At 45.5% G+C, this 16,496-nt stretch overlaps 1 protein-coding gene and 1 long non-coding RNA gene across 4 annotated transcripts in view; one reads left to right on the forward strand and one right to left on the reverse strand.

Annotated features, from left to right (window-relative positions):
- Nucleotides 1-4,361, reverse strand: part of LOC135920899 (uncharacterized) — a 49,774-nt gene extending 45,413 nt beyond the window's left edge. For both annotated transcript variants that reach the window (XR_010570353.2, XR_010570352.2), the window contains exon 1: nt 4,309-4,361. This is a non-coding gene — a long non-coding RNA (uncharacterized lncRNA). The remainder of the gene's footprint in view (nt 1-4,308) is intronic.
- Nucleotides 1-8,649, forward strand: part of LOC135920898 (retinol dehydrogenase 14-like) — a 54,444-nt gene extending 45,795 nt beyond the window's left edge. For both annotated transcript variants that reach the window (XM_065455160.2, XM_065455159.2), the window contains 2 exons: nt 7,257-7,366; nt 8,348-8,649. In XM_065455160.2, the coding sequence (XP_065311232.1) occupies nt 7,257-7,366; nt 8,348-8,536 (299 nt within the window). In that variant the 3' untranslated portion in view covers nt 8,537-8,649. The remainder of the gene's footprint in view (nt 1-7,256; nt 7,367-8,347) is intronic.
- Nucleotides 8,650-16,496: the final 7,847 nt, after the last annotated feature.

A 16,496-nucleotide genomic window follows, 5' to 3' on the forward strand; every position in this document is an offset into this window, starting at 1 on the left:
CTCAACGCGTGTTGCATAAACGAGACGAGACAGCTACGTTCGATGCGAACAATGTCACGATTCTTTACTTTTTATTACTTTGTGTTGTGGGGACGCTCGATTCTTACGCGCCCCCTGATGCAGTTCTCCCCGCATAGCTCTACTGTCTCCTGTGACCCGGCTTCTCCGAATAGCTGAGCGCCGGCGACGGGCAGTGTGGTTGAGAGGCCGCGATGAGAAGTGTGGATGAGAAGGCGCGAGTTTTGTGCTGCTAACACCACCTAACTTCAGGTTTACTCGAGCGCGAAAGAGAACACGCTCCTCCGCATTGGCTTGGGATCCGCGAGCGGGGTGGACCCTTCGCGCGTGCGCCGACCCGCATCGCAGGACCGTCCTGCGAAAGGCTTAGCCGCAGGACACCGTAATAGACGAACACGATCATTCGAACGCGCCATCGTTCGCTTGAGCGTATACGCGTGAACGATTAGCGTTGGTGTCCAGCGTGAGGGTGAACACATTCGCTCGCTATCCGGTCGCGGTGAGCTGGACATGCTCGATTTTTCGCGCACCTGGCATGTTCTGTAGATAGCAATTCGACTAGCAGGCAATATTTATTTATTTACAAATACTGCTATCTCATTTAGAGACATAGCAGAGGTGGGTTACATTATTTATGAACAAAAATGTCAACCAACTTGGTTAGGCAGTTCTTTCTGAAATCGATTAGTCGGAAATGAACGCAGAGTACTATCTAAGTTACTCCATAATTCAACAGTGTGTGGTAAAAAAAAAGAAAACTTAAAGCAATCTATTTTTTGGAACGAAGGGATCTATGTTTAATGGGTGAGTACGTCGGGTTACTCGCGCAGTAGGTGTCGTTAGCGAGATAGGTGCTTCAATGTTAGTCGAACCATGTACGATTTTGTGCAGCAGGATTAGACGGTCACACGCGCGACGAAACGACAATGGGTTCAGTGATAAAGCGTGTGCGTGGGATGACGGTGAAAACATGCGGTCGTAACGGCATAGAGAAATCTAACAGCTTTTTCTGAATGGATTCTAATTTGGAAATATCCCTTATGCGATAAGGCGACCACACTACAGAAGCATACTCTAAAACAGGTCTGATTAGTGATTTATAAGTCGTAAGCGTGCACTCTTTAGTGCCATGTTTTAAAGTTCGTTTTAGACGCCCTAGTTTTCGCATCGCTTTAGAGCAGACTATATTGATGTGATTATGCCAACTAAGGTTAGTTGTGATAGTAAGTCCAAGGTATTTGAACTCGTTAACTTCGATAATATTGTATCCTTGTGTGTTGTACGTAAATTTTAGGGGCTGTTTCTTATTAGTAAAATACATTGCCACATTTTTGCTGAAGTTAATGCTCATCTGCCATGTATTACTCCAGTTTGAAAAGGATGAAAATGCGTTATTCAGCATTTCTTGATCACGAAGAGTACGAATGTTAGAATTGATCACGCAATCGTCTGCGTAAAGACGTATTTTCACTTGTGTGTTTCTGGCTACTTCAATAATATCGTTAACATATATGATGAATAAGAGTGGCCCGAGAACTGAGCCCTGCGGCACCCCTGACATGACCTGAGCTATAGAAGAGGTTTTGTAATTAAAAGTGACGGATTGGAATCGGAGGTGAAGGAAATCGGATATCCAGTCAATTAGTTTATTACCAGGAAAGATTGCAGGAAGTTTTAGAAGCAATTTTTTATGGCTTACCGTGTCAAATGCTTTTGAGTAGTCGATAAAGATGGCATCAAGCTGACCGCGGTTATTTAGTAATGTGGCTATGTCATGCGTGAATTCTAATAATTGCGTTGTTGTAGAAAATCCTGCTCCTAAACCATGCTGCTGTGGGGACAGAGAGTTATTTGCCGATAAATATTGAATGATGTGCTTATGGATGATGTGCTCGAGAAGTTTGCAACACGTTGGCAGCAACGACATAGGCATGTAGTTAGTGATTAGTTGTTTGCTGCCAGATTTGAAGACGGGAATAATGTTAGCTTGTTTCCAAACTCGAGGAACTGCCGACATCTCAATAGATTTGTTAAATATAACTGTCAAGTACCGGGCGTTTCATTCAGAGTATCGTTGTAAAAATTTGTTTGGCACTCCATCAGCTCCAGAACTTTTTGTAGTATGAATTGTTAGTAATAAGTTAGAACACCAGTGTAAGTTATAACGAGAGTAGAAAGCTCTGGCAAAGTGTTGTTGACGCAAAAAGGGGGATCGACGCCGTCATCCTGACAAAATACAGATTGAAAATAAGTGTTGAAAGTTTCGGAAATAATCACCGGATCAGAGCAAGGGCGATCGTTTATGGTGAATGATGAAGTGTCGTGAGCAGCCGGAAGCACCGTTTTCCAAAACTTTGATGGGTTTTCTTTCAAGAATGCTGATAATGTCGTGTCGAAATAAAAGTGTCTGGTTTCGTGCACATTGGTTTTTAATTCGGACTGAAGCAGGTGCAGTTTTGAGCATTGGTTGCTCCGACTCACGTTTTTACGTTTGCAGAGCCTCTTGATGCGCCTGATAAGATGAATAATGTCCCTATTTTACCAAGGGCGCCTCGGGTTGCGTTTCAAACACTTATTGGGAACAAACTGCGAGATGCATTTCTTAACACTGTTGCAAAACGTATAAAACAACTCGTCCACACTGCAATTGCTGTTACATTGAAAAAAAAAGAAACGTCATAAGAGGATGCTAGAATATCAACAATGGAATTGTCATCAGCATGGAAAAAATCATTAACAATCCGAAAATCAGGTATGTTGCGCTCACAAGTGACATCAACCTTCAGCAGAACTCCCTTGTGGTCGGACAGGCCTTCTATGATTTGGCAGTCATATCCGTTTTGTAGTAACTTCTGGTTAAGGAAAATCAGGTCTAGGATCGAGCTTTCGTGGGTAACGCCACTAACAATCTGTGCCAGATCTAACGACAAAACCAAGGCAATAAGCGAGTCACAAATCGGCCTGCCACGACCATGCGAAGCCAATGTGCTCCAGTTAATTCAAGGGGTATTGAAATCACCAGCAAGCATCATTAACAGTCGTGCGGCTTGTGTTTTAATATATAGTCGGAACAATCTGGAAATATTTTTTTTTCAGAATCGGGAGGTCGGTATAAAGCGCCAGCAGCCACCACAACATCACCTAAATATAATTTGCACCATATCGACTCGGTGTCAGGAAGACTCGGTAGCACTACAACATCAATGGATTTGTGAATAAATAAAGCTACTCCGCCACCCCTACCACATAACCTGTCATATCACAAGACAGTAATTAGGAGGCACGAACTCGCCTTCCGTGACGGAGTCGTTTAGCCAGGTCTCAGTGACACAGATCAGAGATGGTTGATGGCATTCATTTAGCCAATTGAAGTGAGCTAGCTTGTTCAATAGGTTGCGTGCATTTATATTCAAAAGGGTTAGGTTGTATCTACCACGAAGTCACTGTGCTGCTAGTGGGTATGTTGCTGTAAGTTTTGATAAGCGACTTTCCAGTGCCATCCCACGAGTAGCGGACGCTGTCTACTATCAGGCTGTCAAAGCTCAGTCGAACCTTGTTCGCCTTCTTCCTAAGCTCAACTGAATTATCCCACAAAGCTTTGCGAGTCTGGCGCACACAGAAAGAAAAATCCTCACTGATATGAGTACCTGACCATTTTAATTTAAAAGCATTCCTTAGTATCGAAGTCCTCACTCTGAAATCAAGCAACTTAAGTATGATAGGTCTTACCTTCCCATTTTTTTGTGCACCGAGCCTGTGACAGTGCTCAATAGAGGCGCACTCAATTTTCAACTTCGTGGAAAAGAGCTTCAGCACAGCGGCAAGTAGTTGCTCAGGGGATTCAGCCGACGGCTCAGGCAGGCCATAGATTTTTAAGTTGTTGCGATCTGATCGGTTTTCTAAATCGTCATTTTTTCTGTCCAGTAGTTTGATGGCTTTCCTAAGGTCGTCGACTGTTTTTTCTAAAGTATGCACATGGTGGTCGACGTTAGCGGTGGCCGACGCCCACAGCTCTATCTTCGAGATCCTATGTTCAAATGCATCAATTTTAGCGATCAGGCTTACTAAGTATTTGCTTATTCGTGTTTGCCCCTCTAGCAGTTCCCTGAGCATACGTTCAGTTTTTGTGTCTAGGCCAGGGTTTGACTCTACACCCACCCGACAAAATTGCCAAGATTCTCACGGAATGCAACAAACAGAAAAAGGTACAGAAAAGGCACTCTGGGTCCGCAGCAGCAGCAAACAACGATCGTCACTTGTGAAGCAATGTACATGGCGTCAATTACTTACCTGCAAGATGAAGCAAGCAAAGTTCAGACAGCCGTTCGCCATGCCGCTACCGGACCCACTGAAGAGCAGAAGCCGCGGGTCTGGCTTTATATCGTCCTGTGACCACGTGAGCGTTCCAGCCGTAATCTGCCATCCCCTGTTTGACCAGCACCGATGAAGTTCGTCGTCGTCGATAATCAGGTTCTCATGTGATACGAAATCACACGCGCCGTTGAAGGTGGAATCCAAGTTCAGACGTACCGGTATGCCACGCAGTCGACAAACGGAAAAAGCATAGTCCTCCGGATAGTGGCGGCCTACGCAAGCAGAGATCTGCAAGATGAAACAAGCAAAGTTCAGAAAGCCGTTCGCCATGCCGCTACCGGACCCACTCGTAGTGTAAGAAAGGTACGATAAATGCCCTTGTGATTGTTCGCACTACTGCATTGTTGTTCCTTTGGCCCAAAGGCACTTGTGAGTCCCCCACAAAGTGCGTATGCTATTGGTACTCACAGTCTTTCTTTTGTTGCGATAGCAATGATATGGACACTTCGGACGCATTTCTGCCGTCGGCATCGCAGTGATGCTCCGCAGGAAGTCCAAGGGCGCCAACATCGTCGCCGTGCGCCGTATGCTGCATGTGAGAGTGAAATCGTGCTAGGGCGAGTGAGCCAATAATGGCGGCTCAGTCTCGCGCACGCCGTCTTCCGTCGGGCGCAAGGCACCGGGGAAGGGATGGCGTTCTAATTGGGCGGCTGCTGCGTATGGTGCGGCCCGCGCACTCTACAGTTTGAAAGCGATCTGCGACGAGTACCGAGTCCAGACAGACAGACAGATAGATAGATAGATAGATAGATAGATAGATAGATAGATAGATAGATAGATAGATAGATAGATAGATAGATAGATAGATAGATAGATAGATAGATAGATAGATAGATAGATAGATAGATAGATAGATAGATAGATAGATAGATAGATAGATAGATAGATAGATAGATAGATAGATAGATAGATAGATAGATAGATAGATAGATAGATAGATAGATGTGCGCTATGTTTTCGCCGCTTAGTTCGCTTTGAAGCGAGAGGCAGCCCGAAGGTCAATTCGCTCACTGCTCCTACCGCGCTTCCTCAATCCAGCGTTTTGACAGCGAGTTTCCGCAGTCATCTAATGGCATATGTTTATGTTTGTTGGTGCGTGCGTCACACCATGTTTGTTAATTTAGTTAGTAAGCAAATGGTTATAAGTTTGTACGGCCGATAAAACGACTATATTTGCTTCGCATACATGTCTACTAATTTGATACCGCAATCGATGCATCGCCTTTCGGCTGAAACTGACATTTCTTTTTGTTCGCTCTCATGAGTTTCAATAACGCGTACTGGACCTTCAATAGCTCTGTCACAGACCTGGCCTTGTACTTTCGCGCATTTTTTGTCCGCCATGGAGGAGCCGAAACGTTCAGTTCCTCTCGTATACCTCACTACAGGTTTGCTTGCAGGAATGCTGCACTCTGGGGGCAGTCCCCCCTCCTAAAGGAAAACACAAAGCAACGGTAACAAGTTTTGTTTCGAATACCTTTCTTTTTGTAATTGGCAGTTTATAACTTTCTAAATCGTATATTGAAATATAATACTATCGCCCACGTGCAGCCATCTTCCACGCGACGTGCAGGACCCAATCGTCCTTACAGGTTAACTCCCGTTTTTGCAGTAGTAAATTCTTCAAATACTCATTTTTATGACTAGCAATATCTCATTGAAACTCGTTGCTTTAGCATATTCAATACAGATGACGCACTTCAGTCTCTTGAACAAATGTTGAGCGCTTAAACATTCTGCTCTGTCATTAGGCAGTTTGCTGTCTCTTAATTTTTAATGCTATCTGCGTTCCTTGTTATTTTATTGTTATGTAGCGCATGTAAGCGAATTCAAGCACTAACCACCCCATAATTTGGTTTTCTGTTCCACTGCTTAAGTGTTTATTCGACCGACTTCATTAATCTGAACAAGTATTTCTCGCTGTATAGAATGACTTGCTGTTATTGTTTGTGAACATTGTATTCCACCCATTTATGGGCCGAAGGTGACCTGCAATAAAAAAATTATGAAATGATTAATTCATTATTTAATAACTAATTCGTTCAATACAGCATTGATTATTTATAGAGAAACTTCGTTGACGTTGACTTCCCTCATTTCAGCCACGCAGACAGTGTTAATCCTGTTGTGTGTTTTTTCGTCCTTGTCCTATTGAGCTGCTTCAATGGCCTTGAAGATGAACCAAATAGCCCAAACCAAGTCGTTGGTGAGGCAGAACGAATAGGGTGACGCCTGACAGGTGTAGTTAAATATTTCGCCCAATATCATAATCGGCGCTGCCCAGATGATCTGCAGATCTAAAATTTACAAGGATTTAAGCTCACATTGCAGATCGCAGTAAACTAGAATTATCTTATGTCCTTAGATTTTCAGTGGCACGCATTGTTTTCATTATCTTAGTGACACGTCACCGTGCATTGCGATGGCTTACTTTACGATCCATATTCGGATGCTCGTCCTTTTCGGGCGGGTGGCACAAAGAGCGGCAAACTATGTGACTACTGTGTCTTGCGCGAGCCAAACGCTCGGTTGCGGCAACAAAGATGTTTCATGAAACGGCAGAATCAAGTGCCTTGCACCCAGAGGATGACAGGCCCTCAGCGAAACTTACCGTCTTTACACAAAATTTGAGCGAGACGTGACGGGCAATTTTAGCGCAGAATTTTCTGCAGGCAAGACAAATTTCTGTCCTGGCCAGAGCTTTGTGTCCCAAAATACGACCAAAGAACTAAGATGAGTCGCGCTAGCAACAGCTTTGATGCTGCCTTTTTTTGCTGCCGGATCAACAGTGGCCGCGAACATTTTATCCAAGCTGAAGTAGTACAGCGGCCGCATGAAGTAAACGCATTTCACCGCTTGCACAGGTGTGACGGTCAACTCCCTTCATCCTGGTGCCGTCAAGACACACATCGTCGATGAGGGGCCGGGCGTCCGCAAGTTCCTCTTCGAGCTGATCCTCAGCATCAAGGGCAAGGTCCGTTCCCTCACCGCCCTCTCCATACCCGAGCAGGAGATACGGCGGCGAGACCTCAATGCTTGAGTCTTGTCCTACGCTGCATTAATTCTGCCCTGCTTTACGCGAGCTCTAATAGCCATTCAGAGAATGAATGAATCTAGCATTTAGAGTGCTGTTGCACGACACACAGGGTGGAATATTTATTTATTTATTTATTTATTCAGACTAAAGAACTTCTAACAGGTCTGTCTGAAACAATAAGTAAGAACACTTAATTAGCAATAATTAAGCACGCCTAATGTTCTCAACATTAAGAGAAGCAACAACGTAATTTCATACAAACAATATGCTTTCGCGGATCGCTGCAAAATTCTTGTTAGGCTTACACCAAGAACGCCTTCTGCTGGAGAGCCCACCTCTTAGTGCCCGCACGATTTTCCAAATGCAGATTTGGCCAGTGATGGAATCCTCCTGTTACTGAAGATTACGCGAACACATTTAGAAACACTGAGTAGGCTCTGCGACGCCCGTCTGCTGAGTCATGGTTCATTGCAACTCTCAATTAATTATGCCTTTAATTACGCACTCTTAATTCTTAAAGCGGCAAAGCCTTGAGCACCTTGGTAAAGATTGATGATATGGTAAAATTACCCGTAAAGGACTCGAACCCGCTGCACACGAATGGGACGAGAAATTCGCCTCGCTTGGACTTCTCTCTCACCAGTACGTGCATCATGGTTCTCCTGAGTCATGCTCCCTAAGGGGTTGCAGAAAATAGCGTCTCTTCATCTTCACAATCTCTCTCTCTCTCTCTTGACGGGCCATTCCTGTGGGGATAGATTGGAAGAACCAACGCAGATGAGCACTTGACCGTTGGCGTTTCTCGCGCGCACGAGGCGCCAATGCAGCGGACGAGGACGCACATTTCCCTTGCCGATTCTCTTGCCAGCTCGCGTTCTCGAAAGGCTTGCCTGACCGGCGCCTGAAAACTGCACGCAGACGCCGCAGGAGGGGGCGCAGACGTCCGTGCGGCTCGCCGTGGACCCCGCGCTGGAGCAGACGAGCGGCGAGTACTTCGAGAACTGCGCGCCCGCCGCAGCCCGCTACCGCAGCGCGCACCTGGCCGACCACCGGCTGGCCGACGAGGTGCTGCGCTCGTCGCTGGAGCTGCTCGGCTGGAGGTGGTGACGCCCCGTGTCAAGTGACGTTGCGAGCAGAGGAGGCCGACCGGCGCTTGGCGAACGCCTTCTATTCGCCTCGCTGCTCTCGACAAAAAGAAATAAAAATCGTGCAGATGCCTACGCACTGTATTGGAATCGCTCTAAACGAAACTCTGATGAGTCGGCGCGACGAAACGGTGCACCTCGGCAACAACGCAGGCTGTTCACTTTAAAACGGTAGAAAGAACCAAAGAAATCAATTGGATTTATTGCAGAAATGATGTGCGCTGGAAGGGGCATATTTATTGAAGTGGGCATATTTCTTGCAATTTCGTTGCGTGATTTTGTAGAGAACAGAATCGGTGACCGGCACATCCGGAGCGATAGTACAGATGGCCGCGTTACGTGTAGTGCCCTCTGTTGAACTATTCAGCAAGATAGCAGCAAGCTCTGGAAGGGCTCGTACAAAATCAATTGTTTTTTAAGCGATAACCGAAAATACTACGTTTGCAGCGTCCTTTAGCCGTTTCCACCGTCCATTTCTTTTGTATGAATGCGCCCAGAGACTTCATGTGAAACTCCTACGTCATAAGACATCCTCTGTTTATTGTTCTTTGAATAAAGTAAGAACAACGCGACAAAACATAGTAACTGATAATCTAACAAGACGATACTACCAAGTCTGGATATAATGAATGGTTGCTTGATCTATTTCTCGAATAGATGTTGCCAAGATGTAAAATTGAATATTATCGACATTGAGATTATGGCATGCCTAAATGAAAACAAAATAACGCCGCTATAATGCTAAAGTACATGCTTATTTAGTGGAAAAAAACATACAACGAATCGTGAGGGAACATCTGCAAGGCTTAAGAAAAATACTCCATTTCTCGAAAACTAAGCTGAAACACACATTTCGGGAGAATAAGGAGCTGACATTTGTCACCTACGGTTTTTAAAGGGTTTACGGTGCCTACAGCCAAAGACCCGTCGGTTCGCGTCTGGAGATACGAGACCGTGCATTACATCTTACGCGAACCGCTGCAGTATAGTCATTGCTGGCCACAGAGTGTTGTGGTCTGTGCCCTCCTACCCTGTAAGTAAGTAAACGCCGATTTAACCACGATTATACTCCGCGCTGGGAAGGGCGAAACAAATGTTGCGCCAATGCTCCCGTTCACATATGTTCTTGCGGTGCACACGGTCTCTCAAACCTGTCTTACGCGCACGCGTAGCCGTTAGCGTAAGCATACCCTAACGAAGCGTGTGGCACGGTTCTAGCAAAGCAGCGAAATTTTCTCCGAAGGGCGGTTTTGGATAGGTGGACAACCTTCATCGGTGACCCGTGCATCTTCGTCGGTGAAGTCATTGCCAGCAATGAGGACGCGACCAGGGGCTTGCACAAACGTTTAATAACGAAAATAATAACGAATTTAAGAACACACTCTTAAATGTTGCATAGACAACGCCTCGTCCACACAAGAACGCGTTCTGAAATTCGTTATTATTTTCATTATTAAACGTTCGTGCAAGCCGCCCCTGGTCGCCACTGAAAGGCACGCCTTGCTTGCATTACGTGATGGTCTCACCTCACAAGAACTGCTCGTCAGCCCGGTGGTGTAGGACAAATTGCCTACTGCGAGATTCGCAAGGCATGATGCACTTGGGAGGTTGCTATAGTAGGACATAATTTACAGCCATATGCATGGCAACAAGCTCTTTCGTCGCTGACGTCATATAGGACACACATAATCTTTACTGTGACTGTCGCGTCCGAAATAAAAGGGCACCTGCGAAGCTGATGCCCTGCTGGTGCACCTGCGAAGCTAGTGCGTAAAGCCGATACTTACTGGCCGTTCCATACGATTTATATTCAATAACAGCAGCGCCGCCTGGCCCATTGCGTAGGTCTACACGCGGTCCTCTTCGTAATCTCCGTAATGCTCAGGCGAGCTTGTGCTGTGGGAGACGCCTCGATGGAAGTGAACTCTTTGCTGCTAGCGTATGTCCTGAAGAACGATGGGCTCTATGGTTGCATGATAATCTCCGGAATGTAGCTCCAAGTCCTTGAGACGGCTAGAGGGCCCTGTGGTGGTCGCAAATCTGGGTAAATGTCACGAATGTTCGCTCTAAGACAATTAACAGCGATGTATGTTTGAATTGAATGATCTCTCGTGAGCCCTGTTGTTGTCGACGTTGAAGCACTTGGAGGAGATGCAAACGCGCACATTGCCCTCGCCGTATAGGCTACTCAATGAGCGAATAATTGATTTGTTCATGTTGGGCAACAGTGGGCAGGCTGACGCTTAGAACGCCCAAGAACAACCCTCCGTTGACCGCGGCACGAGGCGTACATGCGTAGGATGTTTTCACACCCACGTATTTCGTATCTATAAAAGAAGACGCGCATGCGGTAGCAGTGATAAATCACAACGAAAAGTTGCAATTACAGCGAGAAGCAGTAGAAGGCAAGCAAGTCCTTCAAGCTGTGTCTGTACATGTCGGACAGTTTCCAATAAATGCCCACTTGTTAGCGCCCATGAATTGTGTTTCTGTGTCTTTCGCCTGTTTTGCATTGCAGCCCAAGAAAACCTGGTAGTCCGTCAGTCCTTGGTGAAAGGTTCGTGATTTTCGCCCATTTCTTTGTCCTCGCCGCCAAAATATACACACTAGTCCGACCGTAGAATTCAGTGCCCGTCTGCTCGGCTGGCATCATCGCGAGCGAGGTGCTGCGGTGATGAGAGACCCACTGGGCAAGACTGACACTGCTTGGCGCCGTTTGGTCCTCCGCACTCTCCCGCTCCCACGAACGGGGCCGAGGAGGAGAGCATTCAGGCACCCTACCGTGGATGACAGTGCATGTCAGACTGTGGGGACCCCACTTTGGGCACACTTTCATTCTTATGGGTAACTGACTCCACCGTCGTCAGCAGTTTCTTGTGCTCTTGGCAGCGCGCTGCCAAGAGCACATCTTTATTTTGTTGTGACTATAGCAATGTTTGCCTACTTAAGCCATTTGAATCTATCTATCTATCTATCTGTCTGTCTGTCCGTCCGTCCGTCCGTCCGTCCGTCCGTCCGTCCGCCCGTCCGTCCGTCCGTCCGTCCGTCCGCCCGTCCGTCCGTCCGTCTGTCTGTCTGTCTGTCTGTCTGTCTGTCTGTCTGTCTGTCTGTCTGTCTGTCTGTCTGTCTGTCTTGCCTTGCCTTGCCTTGCCTTGCCTTGCCTTGCCTTGCCTTGTATGCCGACCCAGTGGTGCAAGTTCTCTAGTAGCTCGGGCTACTAGGTACGTGCTCGTGGTCGTGACAGCTGCAAGGACGACCACGTTCACCATGACAACACTATCCGCTCAGTCGCCTCGGTGGCGGAGCAAGGGCAGCCTTCCTGTTTCCGCTGCTGGCCACAGCGCACGCGCACTAAGCACACTAGTGTTCCCTGGTGAGCATGTGTGTGCACTCGGGTCTCAGTAGTAAAGGTAAAGCTAGGCACTTTAAAGAGCGCTAACACAAGCGGTTCCCTGTCGGCCTCATCTCATTGAACATCGAGGGGCATGAGACGCCTGCAACAGCGGCGTTCACCGTGCCAGCTTTGTCAAACATCTACCATTGTCCTACAACATTGTCGAGCACCCACCAAGATAATCGGAAAATGAAGGGGAAGCGTTATGCAGCAATGGACACGTGGGAAACCCTGAGAACATGGCTGATCTGCCTTGCCTTTATCTGTCACAGGTTTACGTGATGGTTGCCTTATGCGGCGTTCTACTCCCGCCGGACGTGTCAGCAAGTTCACAACGTTTACTTGAGGCTCGAATGCCACAATAATTTCCACAGAACAACGAAGATGGCATTTTCTTGCGTTTACTGTCATGGCGCGTCAAGGCTTCAATGGTCAAACCGGATTGTCAACGTGAACAATTCTTCAAAGTCCAGGAAAAAAAAGATCTAGGGTTTTACGTGTGAGAGCTACCATCTGATTATAAGGCACGCCCTAGTGTGGGACTCTGGAATAATTCGGACCACCTGGGGTTCCTTAAGGTGCTCCTAAATATAAGTACACGGGTGTATTCACATTTCGGCCCCATCAAAATGCAGCCGCCCTAGTTGGGATTAGATCCCGCGACCTCACGCTTAGCCTCACCGCACCGTAGCCACTAAGCAACCACGGCGGGTTCCCATAGTAAAGGAGGTTATATCTGTATACTTATACTTTTGGATTGTAGGTCGCTCTCCAAAAATGAAGCCGGTCGCCGCCATCGTGCTAAAGCCAACAAACCCGAACAGCCGTAGCGGCCGTTATAGCACAGAGTATGTTCACCGCGTGTTCATTGGTTGTGAGCTGTTGCAACAGTGTTTACCTGATTGTGGCATGCTTTCCGAGGGCAGTGCAAAACATCAGTAGATCATAGCTGAAGCAGTCGCTTAAGGAGGACGCCGGGCGTACCGTTTCGCTTGTTACATAAGCTCGCGTTCTCTGCTCAGGACTGCGTAGGTCGTGCGTGCGTTTGCTTCAGTGGGCAACGGTTGCGAAGGTGCTCGTAAGATACGCGCATGTCATCATTAAGTGTACGTCCTATAAATACTCGTCGACACGTAACAGCATGCGGTTTTTATGTAGCCCGTGCGTCGGCTGCATGTTAGGTGAGGATTGCGTTTCGCCGCTGGCTTGCAGCGGTCTCAGGTTGTGCTCAAATCCATGTGCAGTGTGCTTGCACGATGGCATACTTTGTTTGGTTGTACCATGTAAGTTCTGCGCAGCGACTGTGGTACTTTAGTGGCATATAACCAGCGAGACAGACGCGTACACAGAACACGTGGACAGGACGAGCGCTGAACTTACAAGGAAAGAGCTGTAGGTTCTGTGATCTTTCTGACCACTTCTCTTGCGTACGCGTCTTTGTTTCGCAAGTTTCCTGTTCAATAATTTGCACCAACTAGCTCAGCAAGAAATTATGTTGTGGAAACAGGGATTGAACAAACGAACGTGAACCCTTTTAGGAGAATGTTGCAGAGTGTTATCTTATGATTTAGGTATCATTTCGGGATACCACATCACTAAACAAACGAAGAAAAAAGCATGAGCACTGCTTCTAGATTTTGATAGCTTACGATTGAATAATGCAGGCCCCGAGTTACAAGCATAGCTTGTATAATGAACTATTATGCAGTGTAAAGGTTCAGCTGTCAATTGCAAATGTTTTCTGCTGTTCCTATGTATGTGTAGCAATTCTGGCTGATGCTTCAGTTGTTGTGAATGTTACAATAACAAGTTCTAGACGGGATGGATAAGCGGCATAAATATTTCTGAGTACATATGAAGTATGGAAGAAGGTACACAGTGAAGTTCACGACGCAAACTCTGGCTTCAGCATATGATTATCAAGCTGTTCGGGATGCTCATACACTGCAAACGGAAATGAGCCGAAAGGGGCATTTTAAGTGATGCGACCTCGCTTGAGACTACATGCCTGAAAACCGTGCTCCCTTACAGTGGAGTAGAAATGTTCAGCGTCCTCCATTTCGCTCCCTCGCAAAATGGGGATGAAAGAAGGAGGAGGAACCTCAATTCTACATCCTTATTAAGAGGGAGTTTAGGAGAAAGAGGACACCCTTTAGCGTAAACGAAGTTGTATTTCTTATTTTATACATTCTTTTATTTTACACATCTGTGAGAAGGAAACGAGAAAGGAGAGATATATTGTCCAAGTGGTTCTTTTTCTTTTTTTATTTCTCCCAATGTATACATTTCCCGAGTGCAAGCCAACTTATTTAGGGCGATATAATAGACGATTTCTTCGTTTCGTCGACCCCAATGTCCTGTCGCGCTGCCAGAACCCCCGGTCGGCGCCTGACGACCAGACTTCGGAAGCGGGACCATGCAAATCTTTGACGGCTTCGTTCGCAGAATCGCAACGATCTATGGCAAGAAGAATGATAGGTGTAACGTTAAGGGATAAGAAAAGAGCAGATTGGGTGAGGGAACAAACGCGAGTTAGTGATATCTTAGTTGAAATCAAGGAAAAGAAATGGGCATGGGCAGGACTCGTAATGAGGAGGGAAGATAACCGATGGTCATTAAGAGCTACGGAATGGATTCCAAGGGAAGGGAAACGTAGCAGAGGGCGGCAGAAAATTAGGTGGGCGGATGAGATTAAGAAGTTTGCAGGGACAACATGGCCACAATTAGTACATGACCGGGGTAGTTGGAGAAGTATGGGAGAGGCCTTTGCCCTGCAGTGGGCGTAACCAGGCTAATGATGAATGCCATCAGCAGCAAGTGTTACGTAGGATAGACTAGGATTTGTGATAATGGCAGGCTGCAGGAGCATTGTGCACAGATGTAGATGGTAACAGCATCTGTATATCTCACAAAACATTGCAAAAGATGCCAAACTGCCAAAATTTGACTGTACACATGCACTTTGCAAATATAAGGCAGAGAAGTGCAGGTTTGCATACTAGACCTTTTCCATCCAAGAAACCAATAACTGCATTAACAAACCTTCTACAGGGGTCTTGAATGAAGGAGTTGGTTACTTGAAGAATATGATGTATGACATGGGTGCATCATGAATCACATAGTTTATATGTTGTGTATTGTGAAATTTCCTGCAAATATGTGGTTTTTATGTATATGATCATTGTTTAGTGAGGTCACTTGATATCCAGCACCCATTCTCTGCATATTATGTTTGTATTTGGGTTTGTCTTAGAACTGTAATTATGTTTCATAAAACCTTACATTGCTAAAATTAGACATTGGGCCAGTTTGGTCTTTTCATCCAAATTCTTGTTTTTGTCATTTCCCTTGTATAAGCATTTTTCTGGAGCACTAGCAGTATTTCGCCATGCTCTTGCATTTACGAGCTACATGTCTGTCTCTGAACAGCCCAAACCACTTGTAGCATGCAAATTTGATGCAGCCTCAATAGACCTCTACAGTGAAGATATTGCTACAAATATGTTTTCAGGGGATGAAGCACTTCTGTAACTGGCGAGTTTTGCAACAATAAAGAAGCAGAATGCTTGCATCTGTGTAGTCTATTTATCACTTTTTCTTTGTATCATCTTTTATCTGACGGTCTTTCAGCATGGTAACATTGCATATTATCTTTCTTAACATTCATAGCTTCCAAATAGCGCCTATAATGTGTTTGTCCTCACATTTTCTGCAATATCCTTCACCGGAAGGACAACTAGTAGTTCACCTGATTTACCACTTTTACAGGCAACAAATTAATCATAATAGTAGTGTCATACCTATTGCTTAAAAGCTCCTAAAACATTTTGCACATCTGAAAGTTCCTTGAATTCATGTAAGCTGGTGCTGGTATTACGGTTGGTGCTTTTCTATAATCTGTGTATACTAAACACAATATATTATCAAGAACACATTGATTTTATTAGTTTTTGTAATGTGTTTTCATGATTTCTTTTCATTATCAGTGCTGCTAGGCATCCTAATACTTAATTAAAAAGCTTCTGCAGATATAAAGAGTTGATTCAAAATTTCAGAAACTTTAATGACTGCAGCTATAAGTTCTTTTAATGATAAGCTCTTTCTTCGCTATGAAATAGGGGTTCCTAAATTGGTTATTGGCACCTGTATGTAAACCGATCTAGCTGGATGAAAATACTTTTCAGAAATTTCTCCAAAATCTATTATATTGAATCAAGTCAGAATAAGAAGACACTCTTTGCAGATAAAAAAACATTATAGGTCGATCTCAATTAATGAGACATTCTGGAAAGCCTTGTCATTCACAGAAACACTTGTTTATAGCTTTTTCAGTGTCGTGATGTTTCACCCTTAGTCTACAAGATAACAATGCTCACACGATGTGAAATTTTCACGAGGCATTCTGTATGTGCAGTCTCCAACTTAAAAAGGAAGAGGTCCAGACACTGACCAAAATGGTTTAAAACAGTTATTTACCTTTCGCCTCCCCCACGGGAGCCTTGTTCACAAGGCTTCTTCCTTTTAAGTA

Source organism: Dermacentor albipictus, chromosome 1 (assembly GCF_038994185.2).
Source record: "Dermacentor albipictus isolate Rhodes 1998 colony chromosome 1, USDA_Dalb.pri_finalv2, whole genome shotgun sequence".
Lineage (NCBI taxonomy): Eukaryota > Metazoa > Arthropoda > Arachnida > Ixodida > Ixodidae > Dermacentor > Dermacentor albipictus.